The 23,862-nt window shown below is 44.0% G+C and overlaps 1 protein-coding gene across 8 annotated transcripts; it reads left to right on the forward strand.

Annotated features, from left to right (window-relative positions):
* Positions 1-1,928: 1,928 nt before the first annotated feature.
* Positions 1,929-21,201, forward strand: akap11 (A kinase (PRKA) anchor protein 11). 8 transcript variants are annotated; one of them, XM_034560809.1, is made up of 12 exons: positions 1,929-2,051; positions 5,586-5,689; positions 6,222-6,332; positions 6,428-6,481; positions 6,610-6,741; positions 7,640-7,904; positions 8,226-12,630; positions 12,891-13,031; positions 14,963-15,085; positions 16,836-16,882; positions 17,509-17,708; positions 18,491-21,201. In XM_034560809.1, the coding sequence occupies exons 2-12, from the start codon at positions 5,627-5,629 to the stop codon at positions 18,674-18,676; spliced, it is 5,727 nt and encodes a 1,908-aa protein (XP_034416700.1). In that variant the 5' UTR covers positions 1,929-2,051; positions 5,586-5,626; the 3' UTR covers positions 18,677-21,201. The 8 variants fall into 8 exon arrangements, with proteins under 8 accessions (XP_034416700.1, XP_034416705.1, XP_034416701.1 ...); XM_034560814.1 differs by having other exon boundaries at positions 15,002-15,085; XM_034560810.1 differs by lacking the exon at positions 1,929-2,051 and adding an exon at positions 2,314-2,404.
* Positions 21,202-23,862: the final 2,661 nt, after the last annotated feature.

Here is a 23,862-nt window from a genome sequence, read left to right on the forward strand (position 1 = left end):
ATATGTAGGTATAAACAATATTTGCATATTTATTGCCTATGGTTAAATGACATGATGTGTGTTGTGTTTTCACATATGGAATATATTGTTACAGTTGTCACCTGTATAACTATCTGGATGATTTTGGTAAAGTAGTTGATCATTTTCATGACTACTAAGTGACTGTTTTCTGTGCCTTTTTATGGTTAGAATGCATGGTTAACTATTTATTACAATTTGGAGTCACTGAGATGTGTATTTTTGTATTCTGAATAAATAAATGGTTCCGCTTTTGTTGTACATTTTTTTAGGTGCCTTAAAACAGGCTACCTATTCATATCTCTCTTCTTCAATAAAACCAAATATATATGCAGTGTGTTTCCGCTTCGTTCTGTTTCGATTTCACTTCCAGGGAAAAAAAGCAGTTCTATAAAATGTGAAATATCTTCAGGGGATAAAATGGGTTCCAGTTGACAGTTATAGATATTTAAAAGCGATTTTCCCCCTCTCAAATGAAAAAACAATTATTCTCTGCTGTGTCATAAGCTGAATCGGTTCTGCAAACAGATTGCATGGCATTTCAAAGTTTCCAAATCAAGTGTTGAATAGCTTGATTGTTACTTAAGACTGTGGGCCATCTGTGACATTTGAATTTCTGTTGGATCACCCACACCCTTGAGCATTTCTCGCCACATCCTCTCCTTCGCTTTTATTCTTCTCTCACAGTCAATATCCTTTTCTTTTTCTTTTTTAAACCAGTAATGTTTTCAGTAGCTAAAAGGTTTTTTTCTCTTGTCATCTCTGGCAACATTTTCTTATTTCACTGTCCAATCCCTTCCACGACTGTTTCACAAATGGTTAAAACCTCAAAAATGTTCCACCTAGAAGCAAAAACCCCAATTGTGAAACACATACTCATTTCTTATTTCCATATGTTGTGACTGTTGATTTGCCCTCAATAATAACAAGTTTCCAGGAAGAGTACGTTTTGCTCATACTTTATTCTGAGATGTATTAAGACAGTCAATCTATATAAAAACAAATGAACTGAGAAACATCTGTGATTGTAAGGAAATGAAAGCATATGGGAATTTTAGCATTCAGACATCAGCCTTAAGTTAAGTTTAAGATATTTTTTATTGCATTTCTTAGTTCCTGTATGATATAACATTATCCCTTTTTATCTGCCCACACTGTTTTGATGATACCAAATGGTCGAGATGTCAATAACTTAAAAGCCACCTGAGAAGGCTTTATTGTTTATATATCTGCGGTTCAATTAACATGATTTAAAAATGTGGTGAATCAAATGATGGAACAACCCATTAAACGGTCAATTGATAAAATGCTGCTTGGCAATATTGTTGGAAACTTCCCTGTTCTTTAAAATGGGAATTTAGCGTTGTTTATTTTCCAGTCACCACACTCAAAGAGCTTTAATTTCCTCATGCACATTTTAGATACTAGTTGATTGTTTTTTGTTTGTCAATTTCAAGAAATATGTTATCTTAGGGACTAAACAGTGGACCACGTAACTGATTCACACGACAGTACTAGATACATGGACAGTTTGCAATGAATCACTAATACATGTAACAAGAGCATACATTTTAAGTGATAAATAATGAAAATGTAATAATTAAAAGCAGTAATTTGTGTATCTGGCGAGTGCTATTGAATAGTTTCAAGTAGCTCCATAAAGGGTGCTATGGAATGTATACACATATATGTACACTGTACTGTGAATGCATCAGGTGTGGCATTAAAATATATTTCAAACGCAAGATTTTGATAAATGAAGCATTACTGCTGTATTAGTTTGTGTGTTTATATATTTTGTATACAATTACATTCTTCAAAACATAAAGGTATACATAAGCCATAAATCATTCGAAACACCCCGCAGTTTGATTGTTCTGTGTTCGTCAGTGACAGAGTGCGACACGCATCGTGTTCTCGGCGTGCGATTGATGATGCCTCGTCACTCTTGTTTTCATGGGAAGAGTGGTGCTGCACAGGAAATGAGGAATAAGAATCATTTATGAGAACCGGTGAAATTGAATCGCAACAAGGTAAAGTCTATATATCTACTTTCAAGGGAAGGCTTGGCCCTTGTGAAGGATTTAAAGAGTCTATTTACCCGGTCAAACGCTGAAAATAGATTATGCCGCTGTCCTGTTTCCAGTTGTTTATGCATTAAGCAATTTGCATCAAGCAATTTTCTGGTCAATTCGATTGATATAGCATTAATTAGTCTTAACAACCATGGATCCATCACCCTTTGTTGTAAAACCGTAATAACCATGGCGGTCAAATTATTTGGGAACCAAGGTGGCCGAAGAGTTCGAAACGGACGAATCGTTCGCCTATCGCGCATCGAGACACATCGGCTACCGTCACCGCCGCCGGAGTCCGACACTGAGCGGTGAGGCGAACATGACTTCATAACGACACACAGCCATGTTTGGAACATACAGAAAACAAAAGACCACAGATTTTTCCGCCGGTTAGGTATTTGAATCTACTTTAACGTTATCGTTGGCGTTGGGGGCGAGTGTTAGCTAGCGATAAAAAAAAAAAATAGGGTGACGTCACAGCCCAAGCCGACCGCGGCCTGGTTCAGCTGCTGCTCGCCCCGGATGATTGACATACTGTCAACTGGGCAAGCTGGGTGATTTGACGGCGGTTGATCGATACAAAATAAAATTACTGTGACATAACTGCTGTTCCGGAGAGTTAACCGTTGTGCGCGCGCGTGTGTGTGTGTTTGTGTGTTTTGGTAGCACAGAGCCCGAGTGGTCGTGAGTCAACATCAGCACCCACTGTGTGCGGGCTCCTCTGTGGCCCGCTGCTCCGGAGGATAACCAGCCCTGGTTTTAAGATGCCTTTTTAAAAACAATTATTAAGGGGTTCGGTAACGTAAATGGGCGTGTTTACGCTTTACGTTAGAGGTGCTGAATGCAGCAGGTCGTCGACGTCAACAAGTCGCGTTGTGTGACGCCACGAACGACGAAGAAGTTCCCAATCTCAAAGTAGCTAGCTTAGTTAAGTTGCACGCAATGTTCAGTTCAGGGGATGGCTGGTGTTGTCCAGCCCTCCTTTTTAAAGGGAAGGAAGCCAGTTTGCAGCAGCGGTGTCGGAGGGACCGCCGCAAAGAGGTGACACTTAAAGGAGAAGACCACCCGGAAATAGAATGAGCATTTTGCTGTTGACAATTGTGTCTTAGCAGTTGTTCTAGAATTCTCTATGGAAAAGTAATGCAAACTATAACACATAACAAAAGACAGCCCAAAGCTTAATGATAGTGAATATATATATATATATATATATATATATATATATATATATATATATATATATATATATATATATATATAACATGATAGTGAAAGCCTAATGACAGCCCAAAGTCTAATGATAGTGAATATATATATATATATATATATATATATATATATATATATAAAATATTTATTTTTTCAGGAATACATTTGACATGGCGTGTAGAAAAAGCTGTGTTTTAAATAATACAAATAAATGGACAGTTAATTCCATTTCGCTGTCAAAGTTTTAGGGTCCTGGTGTTGTCCGCGCTAGTCCACCGTCTCACCGACGTGGCTTACCGGGACACCTGAATCGAACAGAGCCAGCGTTAATGTTATTAGTAACATCTGCTGTGCTGTTGCTCCAATGACACGCCAAGACATGATTTCGATGGAATGCAATTAATGTAATTAGACGGACCAATTAGAAACTGGAACAAGGGAATGTGTGGCATTTTTGCTTTTATTAACATGCAGAGCATTAATAGAACAGTAAACAACTACGTGCTGTGTAAATATATGGTGGAGTAATGTCGACATGAGCAGAGGACAAAGTCTCTTTCTCTCTCTCCAGTCTTGTATCTTGCATTTTCTTTTAAAGATTGCAATGAATCATCATTCAAAATAGTTGCAACTCTACTCTGGAGCATCTCCAGCTCCAACATTTGTCTCAACGCAACCAACGCCACATTCCTGTCTCTCTGATAGTCAACCAAACAAAGGACTAGTTTGCGTATCGGAAAAAAAAGTTATGAATTCGGGTTCAGAGTGAGTCTTTCTCATGTCCTCCAGGCTGTGCTCTCAGTTTCTGTTTATCTATCCTTCCGGCCACCCACACACAAAAGTTGGCCCACTTCAGCTCCGAAAACCAAACAAGATTTTAGACTACACAGTTTCTGGCCTTGACAGGTTGTTTTGCCGTCGCCCTTCTAAGATGATCACAAACACCCGTTTGAGTCCTTTGGCAGGATCTGCTCAGCTTCATTACATCTTTTGTGCAAACGATCATAATTAGTTTTATGAATCAGCCCTCGAGGATTAGTTTAAGCCGAAACTGAGTTACATTTAATTGCAGTTTTTCCATGATGTGACTAATACCAAATACATGTGGGATTATGTGACCACATCAGTCGCACAAAGTGGAGATGGAGGCCAACTGCATTGATTCTCAAATAGCGTACTACTAATTACTAAAACATGAAACATCCCGGACAAAAACAAAAAAAAGAAGCAGATTTGCAAACTACTTTATATTGTTCATCTCTGTTCCAGATAGCCACAGCCATAATGGACACCATTGTGCCTGCTTGCCTTGTGAGCGAATTGGGATGCACTACATAGTTGAGGTTAGGCAGCAGCAGCTAGTCTTGTTGTTTTTATACAGCCCACTAAAGCACCCATGAGAAGCTAGGAGGTCCTGGATGACCAGAGGAAGCCAAGGGCATGTGTTCTACCCCTCTATTTCTCAGGATGCAGGATGGGCTGATCAATGGGACCGCCTGCCTGTGTCTAGACTCCTCTGGCTGCTTTGGACCGTACCTCAAAGGAGAGGCTTGGATTTCTTGGGAAACTTTTGCTTCTTGTACACTGTCAATATTTTGCCTCCTTTACCCGCTCTATCATGCTGCTTACCGAGTGTGTTTCCCCCCCTCAGTCAGAGCACACACCCCTGTTCTCTTGCCTTGCTGTTTGATCTTTGACGCAGGCCTGACTGTTTTAAAGAAAATCAAAGAAGCAAGGCCTATTATGGCTCATCCTCACTACCAGGACAATTCAAGGCCTACTTTGAAGAGCTTTAGTCAGGTTATTTTCACACAGGTTTGAAGACAATGCGGTCTACACGGTTGGCTGTATAATCTCCCCAACAATTTGAGGACAAACCACAAGGTCAACTGTATTGCCTCCTGTGGTGAAATGTTTCATCATCTCTCTCACAGGCTTGATCCCATTGATAACTGTTGGTTCAGTGAATTAGTGAATGGCACAGATGCGGTGACGTAGCTCTGTGTTGCATGTAAACCAGTGACTTTGTCGCAACGTGCTTCCGGTTTTGGCATGTCGGTGTGCAACAGTAGATGGAGACACTGTGCGATGTATCTTTGTCCACTCACAGCCCAGAACTTGTCATTGCCTTGTCATGTGATTCATTGTCGCGAGGGTGCGACGACTGAGGATCACGCAACTGCGATCGAGATCTCATGTTCAACATTCATGTTTTCTTTTGCTCGTTGAGGATTTGCTGATTCTAATTCCCTTTCTCCCCTGGCGCATTTTTCCTTACAGGTGAGCGGCCACTCTAGCCAGCCACGTGCAGCTCTGTTGCCATGGATGCCTGTGCACGTATTAGAGGAGTCCCTATCAGGTCCAGGGCCTCAGTCCGGAAAGAGGTCGGTCTGCTGGGGCACTGCGTTTTATATTCTGAAACTCTGTTGTGCACTATATGTGTTGAAAGGGGGATATCAAGCTATATTTCCATGGCTGCCATGACATCTGACATAGGCTTTTTATTTTTTTTGCACCTGATATATGGAAACCGGACAAATTGAAACACACTGACTTGTAATGTTGATGTTATGTTAAAATGCAAAAGATCTTGTCATAATTGTTTGTCCAGTTTGATTTAAATGCGATAACGCAGTACAGTCCTTTCTTTGTTTGCTTGTGCTCTGTAGTTGTGAGATGTGTAAATGATAGGCCAACAGGATCTTAAAGTGATTTGAATGTCAATTTGAGTATAATCTGATTAGCCAGGATCTTATATTTAAGTACCGTAGTCCAAAGCACAAAGAAGGCATAAAAGAAGAAGTACTGCCCTCCTTTGTGCATCCTGCAGTGATGGAAACATTACATTGATTTTTCATTGTTTCTGTCGGGACACCATATACTTGGGCTTATTATTAACGCTGCATGTTTTTGCAGACTGTGCGTGACGGTGGGCCGCAGTGTGTGAAGAGCCTCTTCAGGAATAAGAAGGAGCTCTGCAGCGTTGGCCTAGAGCTGCCATCCAGAGACGTCACGAGGCTGACGGAGGTTTGTCACACAAACAGCAGCACAGACATATGCAAAGCACAGCCAAAGTCAAACACGAGGCGCAGGAACACTGACCATTAACTGTGCTCTTTCAGATTCATTTTGTGTGTCTGCCTGGCCAATGTGAAGGGGACGATGTCACCCAACGGGTACGTTTTTATAATTAATTATGAGTGATGAGAAAACACTGAAGGAAAGTCCTGCTTGAAATACAATTCTGATGTGGTACTGTATTGATGGCCATTTGGGTATTTTGGGTCTTCTTCTTCCTCCCCAGGCTCTGTTTTCTATGCCAGCAGGGCTGTGTGAGCTTCTGAGGTCCCTCCACGTTCACACCTTAAAAAATGATGAGGTTCTGCTGCTCAAAGACTCCCGCAGGCTGGCAGAGCACAAGGACGCTGGGCTGCAGGTAGGTGGCAGATCTTTCGTGTCGGGAAGGAATGTGCCCAGTCAGCATGTTGAGTAAAGGGGAAGTGAGCGGGAAGGCATGGAAGTGAGAGGAGAGATGAAGAGGAAGTAAGAATGAGCTACTGTACTTGTCTATCCGAACGACAAGTTATTTTCTTTTCTCTTTCTTTTAAAGCACCAGTGGCTCAAGATCAATTCTTGGGAGAATACTAGAATTTGGGTTTTGTTTTAATAATTTATCTTAAAAAATTAGCCTTACCCTAAACCTAAAGCAAGATAACGCCAGTTTATTTCGGGAATAAAACGTTTATTTACACTAGAAACATGCACATTTGAATACATAAATGACAGATACCTTTGCAGATGTTTATTATGTTTTTTACATACAAATTTGACTTTTAATGCTCATCGGTACAACTGAATCACTTTTTAGTTGTGGCATTTCTGTTCTATCTGCCTAAAATTCGTGCATTTGCTGATGAAACGGTTTCCCCATATTTATGGCCTTGTCTGTCCCTTCATGTCAGTTTAATTTGCCCACATTATCAGCTGCTGCTGCCGATTGCAGGACATGCTCACTTTGACAGTTTATAGACCGTGTGCCTGTTGGTTACAAATGATGTCATTTTTCTTTAAATCATCTGATTAAAGGTGTCATTTTGCCTCCTGGGCACTGCTGCTCCACGGACGTTGTATAGTAGTAGCTCATACTAGGATGAGTTAAATGCAGGGGCTTAATTTCCATGTGTGTGTGTGCTGTGCTGTCTACATGTGTGACAATGAAAGTTGATTTGATTTAAATCACCAGGCTTAACTTTCCGTATTTCTCTCTCCCTTGTCCTTCTTTCTTTAATCTGTCCCTCTTTATCTCTTACTGTGCTGTTTTCCTCCGCCTTTAGTGTTGGTTAAAGACCGTGTGTGTGCTGAGGCATAATCCCAGCACTAGTGTCTACCCCCAAGCCAGTGTAGCATCTCTGGTGGGCTTGCTCGGGTGTTACATGGCAGGCGTACGCTATGCTTTGGAGCTCCAGGCTCTGCAGAGGGGCACAGCTGAGACCAGTCAGCCAGAGGAGGACGACACCAACCAGTCGGTCTCATCAATCGAGGATGACTTTGTCACAGCCCTCGAGCATCTGGAGGAGGATGACACAGGAGACAATCCCTGTAGGTTAAACATCTAATGCTTGGTGTCAGGTCTCCTATGTAGAATATCTTGTTAGCCATCAACTGAATGTAGATACTTCTGCAAAATTCAAAATGGAGATGCACATTTTAAACCGGCTGTTTTTTATACCACCATAATACATACATGATATTGTTTTAAAAATGTAATATTGTATCAGTTCAGTGCTAGATGGCTAGTTTTGTCTCATTGGGATGCACTTTATACCTTTTTATATAATATATAAACGCACAATGGATGAGCATTAGCTTTCTTTTGTGGTTAACTTTTTCTCTGGTTTGATTTATTTATCTACTACACAGCTGCAGTTTCCTATCGCCCTTTTAAGAAGCGTGATGTGGCATCACAGACCGTCCCAGCCCACAAAAGAAAAAAGGAATTAGCAGGCGCACGCATTATCATAAGCTCATCTTCAAAGAAGAATATAGGCAAACCCGCATCTGGTCCGGATGTGTCTGTCACAGTGCAGAAGTCATCAGGCATAGAATCTCAATGGACTTACTGCAGTCTAGGAGCTCGTCTCCCCTCGCCTTCGATTAATGTCAGTGAATCAGAAGATTCGGACTGCTCCAGCCCCAGCCCGATTATTTTCCTAGATGAGGTGGGCTACCAGAAGAGTCTGCTGGCCAAGCTGAACATCCCCCAGGTTCCAGGGGGGCCCAGAGAACGAGTTGAAGACTCAGACTCCGAAGTCAGTGAATTCTTTGACAGCTTTGACCAGTTTGATGACCTGGAGGAGCTGAGCTCAGACAACTGCACTCTTGCGCTGCCTCTGGACGCCATCAGTGCCCCAACCATGCAGAAGCAGACCAGTTGGTCAGCATTCAAATATGTTTCTAGGGGCTGCTCAACCAAAGGAATGAATCCTCACCGCTTTGACCATCCCACTCTCCCAGCCAATGTGAAAAAACCCACACCTCTGAAGCCAGGCTCTCCCTACTCACTTCACTCTGAGGTGCCTGACTCCCCTCGACCAGTGCAAACCTCCTCTGATGAGAACGGTGGCCCACTCTTTAGTCCCGTCAGCTCTTCAGCCTTCAGCCCCCTGGTGGACTCGAGTATCCCGCTGGAATACTTCTGGAAGGCAGATGAGGATGGACGGGATAGCTCAGAGCTACGTAAACCCCAGGATCTCTGCTCTCTGTATAAGACCTACTCAGACTTTGCGAGCAGTCTCTCCAAAGAAATTCTGGGATCTGTGTGTGGCTACCAGTCTGCTGTTGACATCAGTGACAACAAGAATCTCAGCTGCGTCTGCCACAAAGAGTTTCAGAACCCATCGGGCTACCTGATGAAGCTCTCAGAAATACAAGAGACTGTAACAGTGGCCACTCTGCAGAAGAAGTCCCAGTCTCTGAAGGATGGCATTCAGAGGTTTGCCACTGACCTGGTGGAGATGAGCTTGGGCAGCGCCTTGCGAGACCTCCAAAAAGGTGTATCCTCCTGTACCACCACCTTGTGTCACCTAGCTGCCAGGCTCACCTCCTCGGTGTTTCAAATGGCCTTCCATGAGATTGGCATGCGCCATGCCTACGTGTTAAAAGAACGAGCAATCAATGGATTAGCTGGCTTCCTGGTCGGAGAGGCTGTGTCTGGGGCGCTGAAGGAGTTCCTGACAGTGAAAAAGCAGATTTTCCACAACACTGTGACACGTTTTGCTACTGATCTGGCTGAAGAGCTAGTGTTTGAAGGTATTATGGAAGTGTGTCAGTTCTCCCACCCCTCAACCCCTCTCACCCAGAGTGATTGGTCCTTTGGCCGCGGGCAAGAGGAGGAAGAGGAAGAGGAGGAGGTGGTTTCCTCCTATGCTTCAGACTTGTCTGAGTCTGTTATCCAAGAGGCCTTCATAGAGCTGTCTCAGGCTGATGTTGCCTTCACTAGCCAAGCGGCTATTAGTGTGTCTCTGGACAACATCTGTTATGTCAGTGCAGAGAACAGTGGTGCTGAAACCTGCAGTACCTTTGCTAACCAGCAGGTTTTAAGTGCCAGCTCAGCTGCAGCGGTTCCTAGGCCTTCAGAAGAGGATGCTACCTGCACGGTAAAGAAAGCCCTGTTTACAGTATCAGGCATGGCCAGCTGTATTCCTGTGCCCCAAGCAGGCCAAGCCCTCTCCCACCTCCAGGATTCTGAGGAGACCTGTCCGTCTGTGTCTAGCTTGTCAGATATCCCACAGGCCAGCCCCCAAAAAGTAACTGTCTCTTCCTCCGACACCACCACGTCTACCCAAACTTACCTTTACAGTCATGGAACGCAGACCCCTACCCCAGGAGAAGACCCCTCCCAAGGAAAGTCTCCATTCCAAAACTTCTCTGGCAACATGGTGGACATGATAGTAACGGAGGCTTGTGAGCTAATGACTGCATCTAAGATGAAGAAGAGTTTTGGTGACTGTGCTGATTTCTTTACAAAGACAATCAGAAGCAGAAGGGACTCTTCTTCTCAGCAAGAAATGGGTCATTATGAGGCTCCAGATTCCCCTTCAAAGCAGGCAGCTGGCTTCAGATATGACTGTAGTGATTCTGACTTTGTTAGGACGGGCGGGCCTGTTGACGCAGCAAGAGACCATAGCATTCCTCACATCTCTTTTCAGGCAGGCTCTCAAAGCCAGGGGAGACCCAGTTGTGAGGTAGACCCCAGGACCAGAGGTGTGGCTGAAATGCATCCTGTGATGATGGATACTCTTGATGTGCCGGGTACCGAGGTGGCTGGACAAAGGAGGATATCTGTTCCAGGGAATGACTCGGCTCCAAGCTCTGGGCAAAAATCTGGTGGGACTCCTGGCACTCCCCCTTCTACCCCTCAGCAGCCCAGTGAGATGTCCAAGGAGAAGCAGATAAAACGGTTCTCCAAGAAGCTGAAAAGCAAGCTGGCGAAGGAATTTTCCCCTGCTACCCCCCCACCAACTCCTCACTATCAGCCTGAGCCGGGCCCAGGGCCAAAAGACGCAACCCCTGAGGCAGACAAGGCTGAGTTTATGCTCAAACTGATGAGGTCTCTCTCTGAGGAGGCAGATGGCAATGAGGAGGAAGAGGAGGAAGAGTTGGCAGAAGAGGGGCGTGTTGGTGGCACTAACAGATGTTTTGAGTCAGGGGGTGGCCGGCATGAACTGAACCAGATGTCCGCTCGCAGAATGTCCAACAAGGAAGCTCTCCACTATGCTGAGCGGTTGGCTTGCCACATTGTCTCCATGGCAACAGAGATGGACACCCTGGGAGGGGCAGAGGAGGAGGGAGAGGTGAGCAAGGGCGGTGAGAGGAGAGACAGCGTGGCTCAGTTCTCAGAACAGACCCTGAACACCTTGTGGGTCTATGCCGGGGAGGTGGCGGGAGAGGTCATCAATGATGTGAAGAGGATGGTGAGCTCTGCACAGCAGTGTCCATATCACAGAGATCTCAGAAGAAGAAGCTTTGACAGATCTAGTTCTGAATGTTTCTATCACCACCACCAACACCAGTCTCAACCCAGTACAGACCAGAACAGAGACTGGAGGGTAGGGAGGCTGGCTGAGCAATGGTCTAACGACCTGATAGCTTCCGTCTTCCGGTCTCCCACCTCCACCTCAAGCACCATCTCCAGCTCTGGCCTGTCTTCTGAGTATCCTAGCTGTGAGAGTGTGACAGATGAGTATGCTGGCTACCTCATCAGGGTGCTGAAAAAGGAGGGAGGCAGTCGGGAGTTGGTCCTGGACCAGTATGCGAGCCGTTTGGCCTACCGCTCCATAAAACTGGGCTTGGCTCATGCCAGTCGCAAGATCAAGCAGAGATCCTCCAGCACCCGCCTTCACTCGTCCAAGTCGCTGCCAGATGAATGGAAAGCCTCTGGTTGTGAAGCATCCTCACCCAAGGAAAGAGCAGAGTCAGTGGTGTGTGCCTCAGGCAAGGACGCTCAGTGTAGTTGCACAGACTCTGAAGAGCAGAATCAGAGGGAGTACGTGGATCTGGTCAACTTTGCAGAGTCTTTAGCCTACAACATCACCTGTGACGTGACACGCAAGCTGCAACTTTCCTCTGCACGACTGCCCAAGTCTCTCACTGACTCCTCTCTGTACAAGAAATCCAAACTGGAAGACATGGCAGAGAATCTCATCAGGAACTCCTTCTCTTGCCCCCTGTTGTCCAAGGAGGGTAAGAGCAGGCATTACCACAGTACAGGAAGCCTGTATGATGGAGGCTACAGGAGTCAGGTGATGCAGGTCATCGAGCATTATGCCAGGAAAATAGTTGACGACACTCTAAAGATGAGCCTTGCTTCAGTCAGCCATTCATCCCGGGAGCACCAGAGGACCCAAGGCCAGGACCGAAACTCTCACACCCAGAGGTTGTCTGAGGGGCCAACACTGGGCCACGCAATGGTGGAGAGGACATGCCGTTATTGTCAGGTCCAGGAGTGCCCGTACTGCACCAAACACAGCAGGCACCACCACCAGCCCGTATTTCAGAGGAGCAAAAGGGGGTCAGAAGGTCAGACAAGGGCTGAGCGGCTGTCTAGCCTGGAGATTCCTAAGATCCACATTGACCTGGACCACAGGGTAGTGTTCGCACAGGAGATGGTGTCCACGGCAATGGACACCGCTAAAAGAGAGTTGAGCAACACCAGCCTTAATGCTGACAGCGGCATCGGCCATGATGGAACCAGCTACGCCGAGAGCCTAACTGCTGAAATCATGACGTCAGCCCTGTCCAATGTCTGCCAGACCGGCAACATCAGGTAACCACATCAAGATTCACATTAGTAGTTGCTTTTGTCTGTTCAAACGGTCATATTTCATGCACACTTTATTGTAGCATGTATGCAACTTGGTTTAAATGCCTTTCTAATGATTGATGAATGAAAAACATTTTTAAAAGATGGTGCTTTAAAGCTGTTATGACTTCGGATTTACTTCTAACCTGTCATTTTAATACACTTAACATAATTTTTTGAAGCCCTTCTGCTTTTTGTTTCCTTTCATCTGTCTGTGCATCTAGCTTCCCAGGGAGGGAAGCCACAGAGTCCTCTGTGTCCCAGCAGCTGAGTGTTGGAGATGACAGTCTGGGCAGCTGGTCCAACCTGAGCTTTGAGGATGAGCACCCAGACGACAACAGCAGCTTCCTGCACCTCAGTGACAGGTAAACAAGCACTGGCCTTCTTATACATAGCATACCAAATATCCGGTTGACTGTAGAGCACGCTGCTGTTATCTTTTGTCAATATTCCACTGGAGTAATAGATAATGAATACACTTTGCAGATTACCAGACACTAAACCATGTATCTGATAAAGATGTGTGTGCATGTATATATATATATATATATATATATATATATATATATATATATATATATATATATATATATATATATATATATATACATATACAGTATATATATTATATATGTGTGTGTGTCTGTATGAGTCTGGCAAATGCTGTAATAAGTCTTTTATTACACTTCTGGTTTTACTATTGCAGTAACAGTAACTTATTTGAATGCATACCATAATGTTAAAAGCATGTCATTTTTTATTTATGAAATGGCTATCCACTAGTAATGGCATATGTGCTGACTGTGTGTGTGTTTTTTTTAAAAACATACTCGAAATTAGATGACAGGAGAATTTGATTCTTGATTCATTTTAGCTCTCACAGTCTTTCCCTCTTGCACTTTTATTGGTGACAATAAGACCATCCACAATGTGATTTGACAGGTGAGTACCGATAAATTAGCTTTTTCCAACATGGTGGCAAATGCCAATGTCTCAGCCACTCCTGTGTCTCTTCATTTGGTTATGTATTTAATGTGAACAATCAAATCAAAGGCTCTATAATCCAGGTTTTCAATAAGATACCGTAAGATAATAAAATGTAGGTTATATGGGAAAATATACCATTTTAATTTGAAGACTTTGGTACAGTTGAATTATTTGGGGGAAATGCTGACGTGGGCTTAATATTTTTAAAAAAAGTGATCACTTTAGTCGCGCTGTGCTGTTCATCTCCTCGGACCCAGAGCAGGACAGAAACGCTCTATTCTTGCTGGAGTTGGACGACAGGAGTCTCCTGTGGTTGCGTCTAGATGGGAGGCTTGCCAAGGTCAGCACAGGGCACAGTGTATTGTTAGCGAACCTCATTTAGGCTGCACTGCCAAAACGCAATTCTCTCTAATTTGTGCAGTTGTTGCATTTTATGTGAGCTCTAACAGATATGTTGTTTGACATTTAATGTCGCGGTCTCTGCCGCCAAGTTGTCCTCAGAATGTTTGTGAAATACACCACAGGGATAAGCAACCAAGGAGGAGTTGTGTGTGGGACAGAGTGAGGCACATGATATCATACAGGTCTCCAGCCCTGTCAGGCTGTTGCTATTTCTGGGAACGGTTGATATCTCTATGGAAGCAAAACTGACAACATTTGAGATTCTTTCCCAAAGAACACAATGTGCGAGCATCTAGTTATTTTTGCCACCAAGGCCAAGTGAATGTTTCACTTTAGGCAGTATTTCTACTGAAACAAAGTCCCCCAGGTGTAATTTATTAGACTCTTCAAAGGCCAACTTCAACTTCAACGGTGGAAAAAACACCTTGAAGAACTTATCGAGACACTGAGCACGATGATTGACTAAATGAACACACTCACCCACCATGTGTCATTCACTCAAACCGCAGAGAGAAAGCCGTTGCTGAGGTAATGCAGATTAACAGAAGGTATTTTTAGGTATCAGAAATGTTCCTCCCTTCAGCCTCAGGATGCAGGTTCCAGCCAGCAGGCTGATGATCATTGACTAATTACAGATAGTGTGTATGTTGTTGTGCTTCTGTTGCCAGCTGGTTGTCCCGGAAGAACCCACAGGATTAACCGTAATACGCGAGGACAGGAATGTGATGATCAGCTTTACAGATGATTCAGTGGGATGTTTGAGGGGAAAGAATCTGCACCATTACGAGAATGTAACCGCACCCGTCATTTGAAAGGATATTTGACCTGAGTGTGTTTTCTGTTAAAGCTACGTGATAGATGTGCTCATTTCTAGCTAACGGGATGCTAACTGCTGCCTTCCCGTCAGTGTTACAGTGGTGCGTTACCTGCCTTCTCTCTCCAGCAGCAATGGGAACAGCAGTAGCTGGAGCAGTCTGGGCCTAGAGGGGGAGGCGTGTGAGGAGCGCATGTCGTTCTCTCCCTCTGACAGGTTGGTCAGCAACCTTTTAACAAAATTAAAAAGAGCCGGGGGTTCACCCAGAATGGGACAAAGAACATGCCGAGTCATTGCATTTACTGTGAAGCCAAATGTAAGTCAGTGAAAAATGTCACCACAAAATTGGAACCAGCGAACTGCTTCATCATGTGAAAATGATTTAGAAGATTGTACGATGGCATTGGGATTCATACTTTGTCTCATTCTATGAACCACCAGCCACTTGCATGACCCCACAGAGCTGTAAACATAAATAGGCTTGACATGACATCTGCTTGTTGATGGGAATGTCCGCATGCATTGTGTTGCTTGAGCTTTGCCGGCTCCGCTTTTGCTTTCACGTCTTTGTTGTCGCTTAACAGAATAATTTGTAGCACTATTATATTTCGGGGGCCGTACCCTCTTTACATTAATGCTATTCAACTGTTCAAACCCACTCATAGGTTCAATTTCATTATAATAACACATTCTTGGAGAGCTACTGCAACATTGACACATGAATCCGCACTGCCAGCCATTTATACATTTATACAAATCCCATTGTTTTTGCTTCCATCCCGTGCGGCCGCTTGTTTCGGCTCATAGCAGCGTAGCACTTTTAATCAACATGTTCATCAACGTGTGTTTTGTAGGAAACCACAGTTTCATTTAAATTTGAGAGGACGCCACTGATCTTTTCAATGCAAAGAGCTGCCACGGTTAGCCTTTTTAAAGGTGCAATGTGTAAGATCTTGAAAATAACATAAAAAATGACATTCTAGTCTTTTTTAAATAGTTGATGACTGTAATTGTTCGTTAGCACCCCGTAGTAGAGTTGAAATGCTGCCCCCTATTCTTTTTGGAGCGGTTGGCTCGGCATTACACATTATTACGCACCTTATTAAGCAACGATGTGTTCAGGGCTTTATTTTTTATTAACAGTGAATTAATTAAGTAATTCAGTTCTCGGATGTCAGAGCTTCCCACAGACATCTGAATGCACCTACAAGTCAATCAGCACAAAACATCCAGTATAGTAACAGAGTATGTAATACATACAGTACTGTACCGCCTACGCCTCCATCACAAGAGAACGTCATATAGGATCCGTTGGTCAGTTCAGAGCCTGCCATTAGGTGGCAGGTTTCTCACATTATTTATGACTAAACATGGAAATTAAAAACATAACAAGAAAATATTGAGAACGAGACAAAATATTGTTCTGTATAAAAGGGGTTGTGCTAGTTAAAGCTCCAGTTTGTCACCGTGACTGGTTTTATTTAACTTTGATTAAACCAACAAAACATTTGCTATTAGTTTCCAGTTGCAGCAAATACACTGGTGGGTTTGTACTCTTCAGGCCCTGCCATTAATGGCCATATATGATAGACACTATTAAAATTACTCTGTTAGTGTCCTTTTTTGCATGATGTTGCATGACTTTGTAGTTGCTGCCATGTCTCTCTTAGTTTTCATTTCCCCTCCTTTATGATCCAATTCATAAAAACAGAGAAAAGCCTTCCTGGAAAGAGAATAGAGTAAGCATGTGTATAGCTGCGGGCTGTGTCAACGACACCGTGAATTTATGGCTCATGTGTAAGACGTCTCTTTATTAGGGATTACTTTGACTGCAACACAAGTTCTGACACCGTGCTGCGCTTGTATCAAAGACTGTGAGCTCACGCATGCTTGTTGTCGTTTGCGCCTCCTTGCATGCAGCCCTCAAGCCCCCCCACTAACCTGTGTGACATTTCCCATCCGACAGTGACCATACAGAGGACAAGGAGACTGAGGTCAGAGAGGAATCCAGCGGTAAGGATGCAACCTCAGCGTTAAATGCTGGCTTTTCTAATTCAATAACAGCCGCTGTGAACAAGACGCTCCTGAAAATGCAGATCGAACCGTTTAACGTAGCTTTTTGGAGAGCAGATGGATATAGGGAAAAGACAGCCCCCCCCGCCCCTTCCTAATTTGAGGTCTCGCTCTTTCCACTCTCTGAGATTCAGAACAGTCGGAGTTGGTTCCGACCGGCTGTGCGCATCTGTCTGCCTGTCTGAGTGTGTTGTAGACGGGGATTTTACCACCCCCGTATTCAGACACACTAATGCTCATTCAACCACTCCTTTTCCTCCAGTCAGTCATTCTACGGTGTGTGTGTGTCTGTGTGTCTGTGTGTGTGTGTGTGTGTGTGTGTGTGAGAGAAACCAGAGGAGGCTCTAATGAGGGCGCCAAGAGAGCAAAGGGCCGCTACATATAAGACGTAGTATATCCGTCTGTCTTTGAGGTGTCGTGGAGACGAGCACAACACACGATGTACAGTAGACTAATGTGTCTGATCAGTGCTTCAGTGAGCCATTCTCTAAAAAAAACAAAAATCTCTGTAGAAAGAAATGCAACGTTGGTTTGTCTTGAATTCACCACATGTGTCTGCGCTGCAGGGACTCTCTGCGTGGACAAGACTCGGGTGCAGGCTCCCAGGGCCGCGCTGGTCGTGGTGAACTCTGATGTCAGGGAGTTTGGGCGCGGCCCCCAACAAGTGACCCTCGACCCCCAGCTCAGGAGCATGCTGCAGTGGGTGGCGGCCTCTATGTCCGACATCCCCCAGATCCAGCTGTGTCCCGACAGAGAGCTCCAGCAGGTTATTTCCCCGCGGCGTGTTCACTACCTACCGTCACGGTGGTGGTTGTTATCAAACATCAACACTTTGCTCCAGCGAGTCAGACCGCTTTACGTCATTGTTGATTGACTGCTTTTAAAGGTTAGCAATCTTGTGTAGTGGTGTCCTGGTTTCCTCTCCAGCTATCTTTGCTGTAGAGACAAACGGCTCATGCAAAGATTAAGTAGAACAAGTTATGTAATGTATCATAGTCCAGTGGTTTTTCCAGTGGTTTAAATTTAATCGTGATTTCATTCACTTGTTGAGCTCCTCCACCGTTTTGCCATTTACTTTCTGGCAACTGCAGTCAGACTTGACACAAATCATAATATACAGTTTCACAAAAGTAAAAAGGGGAAATGATAAAACATTTAATTTCCATGACAGAAATGTTACAATATGAAGCACAGTGTTCTTTAGATTGAAAACAAATAATAAACATGAAAGCTGCTCTTCAGAAATACCCTTTATATCTTAAATATCCCAATCTGACAGTTCCTGGGTGAGCCCACAGGGGCCTCTGCCCTCTCTACATACATTTCTGTTATGGAATCTTTAAATGTTGTTCCTGAGCTTTGCGCCTGGCATCCAGACAAGTTGGCTCTACTACTATTTCACATCTCTGCTTTATGAGACCTTATGACTCAATACCCAGATCTCCTTCCTTGGCGGCGTACGCTCATAATTCTAAATCACAATTGATAAGGCTGACGCGGCCTCCTTTTTGATTATTTAAGTGCCCGATGACCGTTTTGACCTTTCAGCTGCCGGCGGTGGTCCAAAGGCTTCGGGAGAAGAGGTGGCGGGCGGGAGAGCTGCTGCACACGCTGCTGCGCTACTGCGAGGAGGGCCAGGCGCACAGCCAGCCCCAGGCCAGGGACGAGGCACTGCAGGCGGGCAGGGAACCGCACCGCATCCCCCTCTTCCAGTGGCTCCTGGAGCACGCCTAGGTGCTCGTGTCCTTTCCCCTCCACCCTCTCTCCTCGGTTCCAAACAGGGCTTTGCAAACTCCACGGCCCCTAGAGGGCGCCATACAAATCAACTAATCCATCTTACTCCGATGAATGTGGGCTGCGTGTGTTTTGCATTTGCATGCAGTGACCAAGCTTGTGTTTTATTCCCCTTTCCGCCATCTGTTTTTGTTGTTGCAGATTAATTATTTATCGGGACTCGTGTTGATTTAATGAGCCGTCTCTCCCGCCCACCTTCACGTCTGAATTGAAGCCCTCACACCTCGCTGCCATTGTGCTTGAGCTACACACATCTTTTTTTTTTAAAAAGAGACGCAAAAGACAGTAAGCACTTCCCATCTGTTCCAGACAGAAGTGCAGTGAGGTTTATTTGTTAGGGAATCCCCATAGCAGCTGGTCGGATGATGTCATCACAGCCACAGCTCACCTCTGTGGTGTTTCCACATGTTAAGTGACCAACACTGAGCGCACACACACACACCACACCCTTGGTGTATCTTGGGTTCCCTCTGATAAAACAACACTCATCCTCAAGTAGTATTCCATTGTTGTATTGATCCACTCAGAGTGACGGTCATTTAGTTTGCTTTGGTAGATTAGATTTCAATGAAAAAAAGACTTGTCACATTTGACAGATAATGCTGCCACACACACAGATTGACACGTCGTTGTTAACATTTGCAAAACCCATATCTTTAGTAAATTGTCCTCTGTGATTGTGCATCGATGATCAAATGGGCCATACATTTAGTGGTTGAATGATAATTAGCACTTGATGAAGTTGCCTCTTGCCAATATTGGTGTTCCTGTTGTATCTAATAACTGTAACGCTGCTTGCCGAGCCTCAATCTCCTTGGTTGTCAAACTTAGTAAAAAGAAAAAAAGACTGATGTTTAGTGTGACGGCTGGAATCAAAAAGTATGTATTTTTTTGAAGGTAAGAGTTTGTCTAGTCAAACATGAAATGCTGCTCATAGCTCTGAAGAAAAAAAAGAAGAAAAAAAGCCATGATATTGGCTTAACGTTGCCAAACATAGCTGACGAAGTGACTCTCCTCCCCTCCGGTCAGTAGAAGGTGAACGATCCCCCGGTCATCTGTGGTCCGGCTCCAGGGAGGATCCAGTGACGCAGATAATGGATCTTTTAGTAATTAAAGACGCTCTTCTGGTCTGCACCTCCGAAACCACAAACTAACAGCATATGCGTATAACTCAAGCTTGGAATGAGGAACTTGGGTACCAAAACTTCCAAACACACACACACACACACACACACAGTCTTGTTACTCACCAGCCTCCCCCATATGCATCCACACGCACAGCACTACTAGCTGAGATGCACTTTTTCTTTCTCCTGGCTGGGCATTTCCAGCCCCGCCCTCAGCCCTCTCCTGGCCCCCGAGCGTGGACGGATGGTTAACGTACATGCACTGAACTCCCTCCTCAAGGAGAGATTGTTGGAATACAGCTTCCTGGTTTTTATTTATTTAATATTTTCTTTAATGAAGGACCCGAGGATGATGTGACGCCTCGAAGTCCTCACATTGATTATCAGGGCTTTCCCTCTCGAGTTTGAAACACTGTAATATACCATCTCTTATTATAAACTAGGTGTTGTTGGTGGTGCTCGACCTGCATGGCGGAGTCTTCTTTGGCCTTTTCAGCTGAGCGTTCTTTATGTATTGGCTCCCACTAATTGAGCTGCAGTGATGACTGATGCGTGTCCACACTGCCTTGGCGTTACGCTACGGGCCCGCTGCAGATGCCCTGTCTGTTACTGCTCGATCTGCAGGCTGCCAAATGGTCGTATAATCTTAAAGGTGTTCGTCCCGTATGATTTGTTTACATGCAAGAAATTATTATATATCACAAAATCCACTCTTTTTAAAAGAATCAAACCCAAAGTGATGCCTACTATTAATAATATTAATAGTGGAACGGTCAAGTATTAACCTGAGAAATGAGAGTGCATATATATATCTTGGTTTACATTAAAGGAATGTATTAAGAGTCATCACTTGACACGAAGAGAGCGCATCCCAGTGGACAAATTCTCTCCCAGTGTGAATGTTTAGTTGTTGAAGTAGAACTTTCCCAGGTTTCTTCTGTTGTTTTGTTTTTGTTGTTCAGGCCCCTCTTCTTTTTTGCTTTCTTTGATCTACTTTACATTCCTGTGCATCCCCCAGTAACCTGTAGCTCTATATTGTAGTGTTTGTGAAAGCTGAATGTGTACTTGCAAAAGACTCCATTGAGAAGTAGATGCTTTAAATCTGTTTAAATCAAATAAATAGAGAGCTGTACCTCACTTCCACTCACCTCTGTATTTTTCCTGCTTCCTTGTAAAACCCTGCCAAATGAAGATATTTAATAAATTATGTAAGTTATATATCAGAGTTCACTTCTTGTTCTTCCTACTGGCATTGCTGGATAGTTTACACATTCTAAGCTTTAAATGTGTTTGTTTGAAGCTTGATGTGACAATAAAGCTTTTTTTCATGTGCTCTTATTTATTATCTGGTGTCTTTGTGATATTGTTGTTTACAAAGTGTAGCATTACTGAGAAAGTCTATCATGTTCCAAACATGGAAAAATAATTTTTTTTAAGCCTTTTGCGCAATGAAAGAAAATCCAATAATTGGTGTTAAAGGGGGAACTGGTTTATTAATAATTAGTTTAGATTAACAGAAACTTACTCAGCAATTAACTAATAAATGTGTGTATTAAATCTATAATTCAACTCCACTGCATGTCAAAAGGGAATACATCGTAGTATAATGTACCATATTGTACTGGTTGTCTGTACTACCTGACAGCTGAAGCAAGTTAAGATTTAAAATGCAGAACATAGAATCTCATTTATGATCCTGATGCCTTCCAATAGTTCACAGTAATGCATCAATAATAATAATGACACTAATCAAAGTACATTGTTCTACTTTTACTCGTAAGTGAAGGTGAAGTAGTTCCCCCACTGGTATCCTCACACTTCTAAAAACGTTAATAAACATTAAATCCAAAAAGGAATGCTCCAGTCAGACATAATTCATTGTAACAGTACATCCCTGCAGCAGTGAAGTGCCGTATCAGCAACAACACCACCTCCCAGTCGGTACTTCTACTGTCTGTGACCCGCTCACGGAAAACACTTATTGCTGGTGAGAACCTCCACACACCTTTATTTATTACACAATGGCTGCCCCTTTACTGGCACTAGGCCGCTCCGCCTCCTTACGGTTAACTGGTGCTGCAGGTGCCAAGAGAAACAGAAGGTGTGTGTGTGTGGGTGTGTGTGCCTGAATGCAGCTGCACAACACCAGCCATTGTTGCTCTGTGATTAGACCATGCCACACACGCACAACATGTATAATTAGGTCATATTCGCTACAATGGACAGTACCTGTCAGTGACGATGCAGAGGATGAATGGAGGTGTCTGTCTGACACAAGGGGGGGGGGGGGGAGTACCTAATTGCAGGCTGTGCAGTGATACGGGAGTTGTGAGGAATGTGTCATGACGAGCACTCCTCTGATCTTTTGAGCGGCGGGGAAGCAAGAGGTCATACAAGGATATGGTTTGGCTCAGCATGTGGCTGAGTGAGGTCATCGACAGCAGGCTTCAAATTAGGGCGGGGGCGTAGGGGTGGGGGGGGGGAGATGTAAATCTCTGCAAAATTGCTGTCGGCTGGGCCGACTGAGAAAACGGACGAGAGTGGGCATTTCCTGTTCCTGTTCCAAAAATCGTTAGAATGAGATTCATGACATTGGTTCTTGTGTCAAAGTTCAAAGCCGCCGCGAAAACTTTTAATCACACAGCCAGAAGAGCCCGGGAATACATAATAATATCACCGTAAAACATCGGTATAGTGCGATGAGTTCTAGTGATGTTTCATTATTTTTGCATATTGTTCATAATCAGGCATCATTTTAATGGCTGGATCGGTTCTATCTGGGATAGTGAGCCCAGCAAAGAAAAAATTAAAATAAATTGGGGAAAGTCCCGTTACTAACCGTGTATACTATTTCCCAGTTTATTGAACAAAATAAACGTTATGATTGGATTAGATTAAATAATTATGGGTGTGATTGTTTGTTCTTATTGATATATGGCTACAAAGTTGGAGTATAATAAGGCCGTTTTACAGAAGTCATCTGCTCGACAGATTTAGAGGTTTTAGAATCTGTGAAGAGGAACTAACAGTCCCAACTCAAGGTCCACTTACTCGCTTTCCTTCTTCTTCTCTTCATGAACCGATTGAGTTTGCCCAGTTTTCACCGAGATGGATTTGTTCACATGCAATTAGGATTTCATCCATTATTAGGATTGTTTTTCTTGACCGTGGGGGTATTTTTGACTCAACCAAATAAGTTTTTTTCCAGAGCTTTTAGCGAAATCACACAAGCAAAATAAACTACTTGATTGTACTGATCAATAGCGTCAAGTCTGAAAGCAGGATGAGGCCCAGTGAGTCACGGATCATACACTGAAACATAAAATCAGGGCTAGACGTTAAATGTTATATCATTAATTGAACACAAATAAAAATATGGTAATAATGGACTTTGACTTCATTTTGAAGGCCATGAAGGCCTCGCCATTGAACACCGGTTTCCAATCGGCTCACAATATGTTGATAATTTATGATTATTATCATTACAATGACATGTAATAGCCTTTTCTTTCTCTTCTGGCCAGTGTTAGCAGCAGGAATGTTGATCGGTGCGAGTCCTGGATGCTGCGAGAAAGCATCACCTCGGACAAGGCGGTTTGAGTGGACACGGAACCAGAGCATTACTGTGGACGTGAGCGGCCCGGGATGAGACCGAAACACGACCACAGAAACCCCGGTGGAAGATTGCAGCGGCGTCACAGAAGTGAAGCCGCAGGAACGCCAGCGAGTCTTCAGGGGCATCGGATGCTCTCATGTAATCTGCTCTGACGGGCAGATTACCGAGAGCACAGCGAGCGATGTAAAGCTGCTATTGTGCGGAAAAATGATCAGTCAGCGATATAGAGAGACAGACAGGAGCCCAATGGCATACCACCATCAGTCTGTTTCACAGTGGTGTGGTCACACACACACATACACACACACAGGCACACATGCAGGCACACACACAGGCACACACACACACACACACACACAGACACACTCTCTCTCTCTGACATC

Source organism: Cyclopterus lumpus, chromosome 21 (assembly GCF_009769545.1).
Source record: "Cyclopterus lumpus isolate fCycLum1 chromosome 21, fCycLum1.pri, whole genome shotgun sequence".
In the NCBI taxonomy this organism is placed as follows: domain Eukaryota; kingdom Metazoa; phylum Chordata; class Actinopteri; order Perciformes; family Cyclopteridae; genus Cyclopterus; species Cyclopterus lumpus.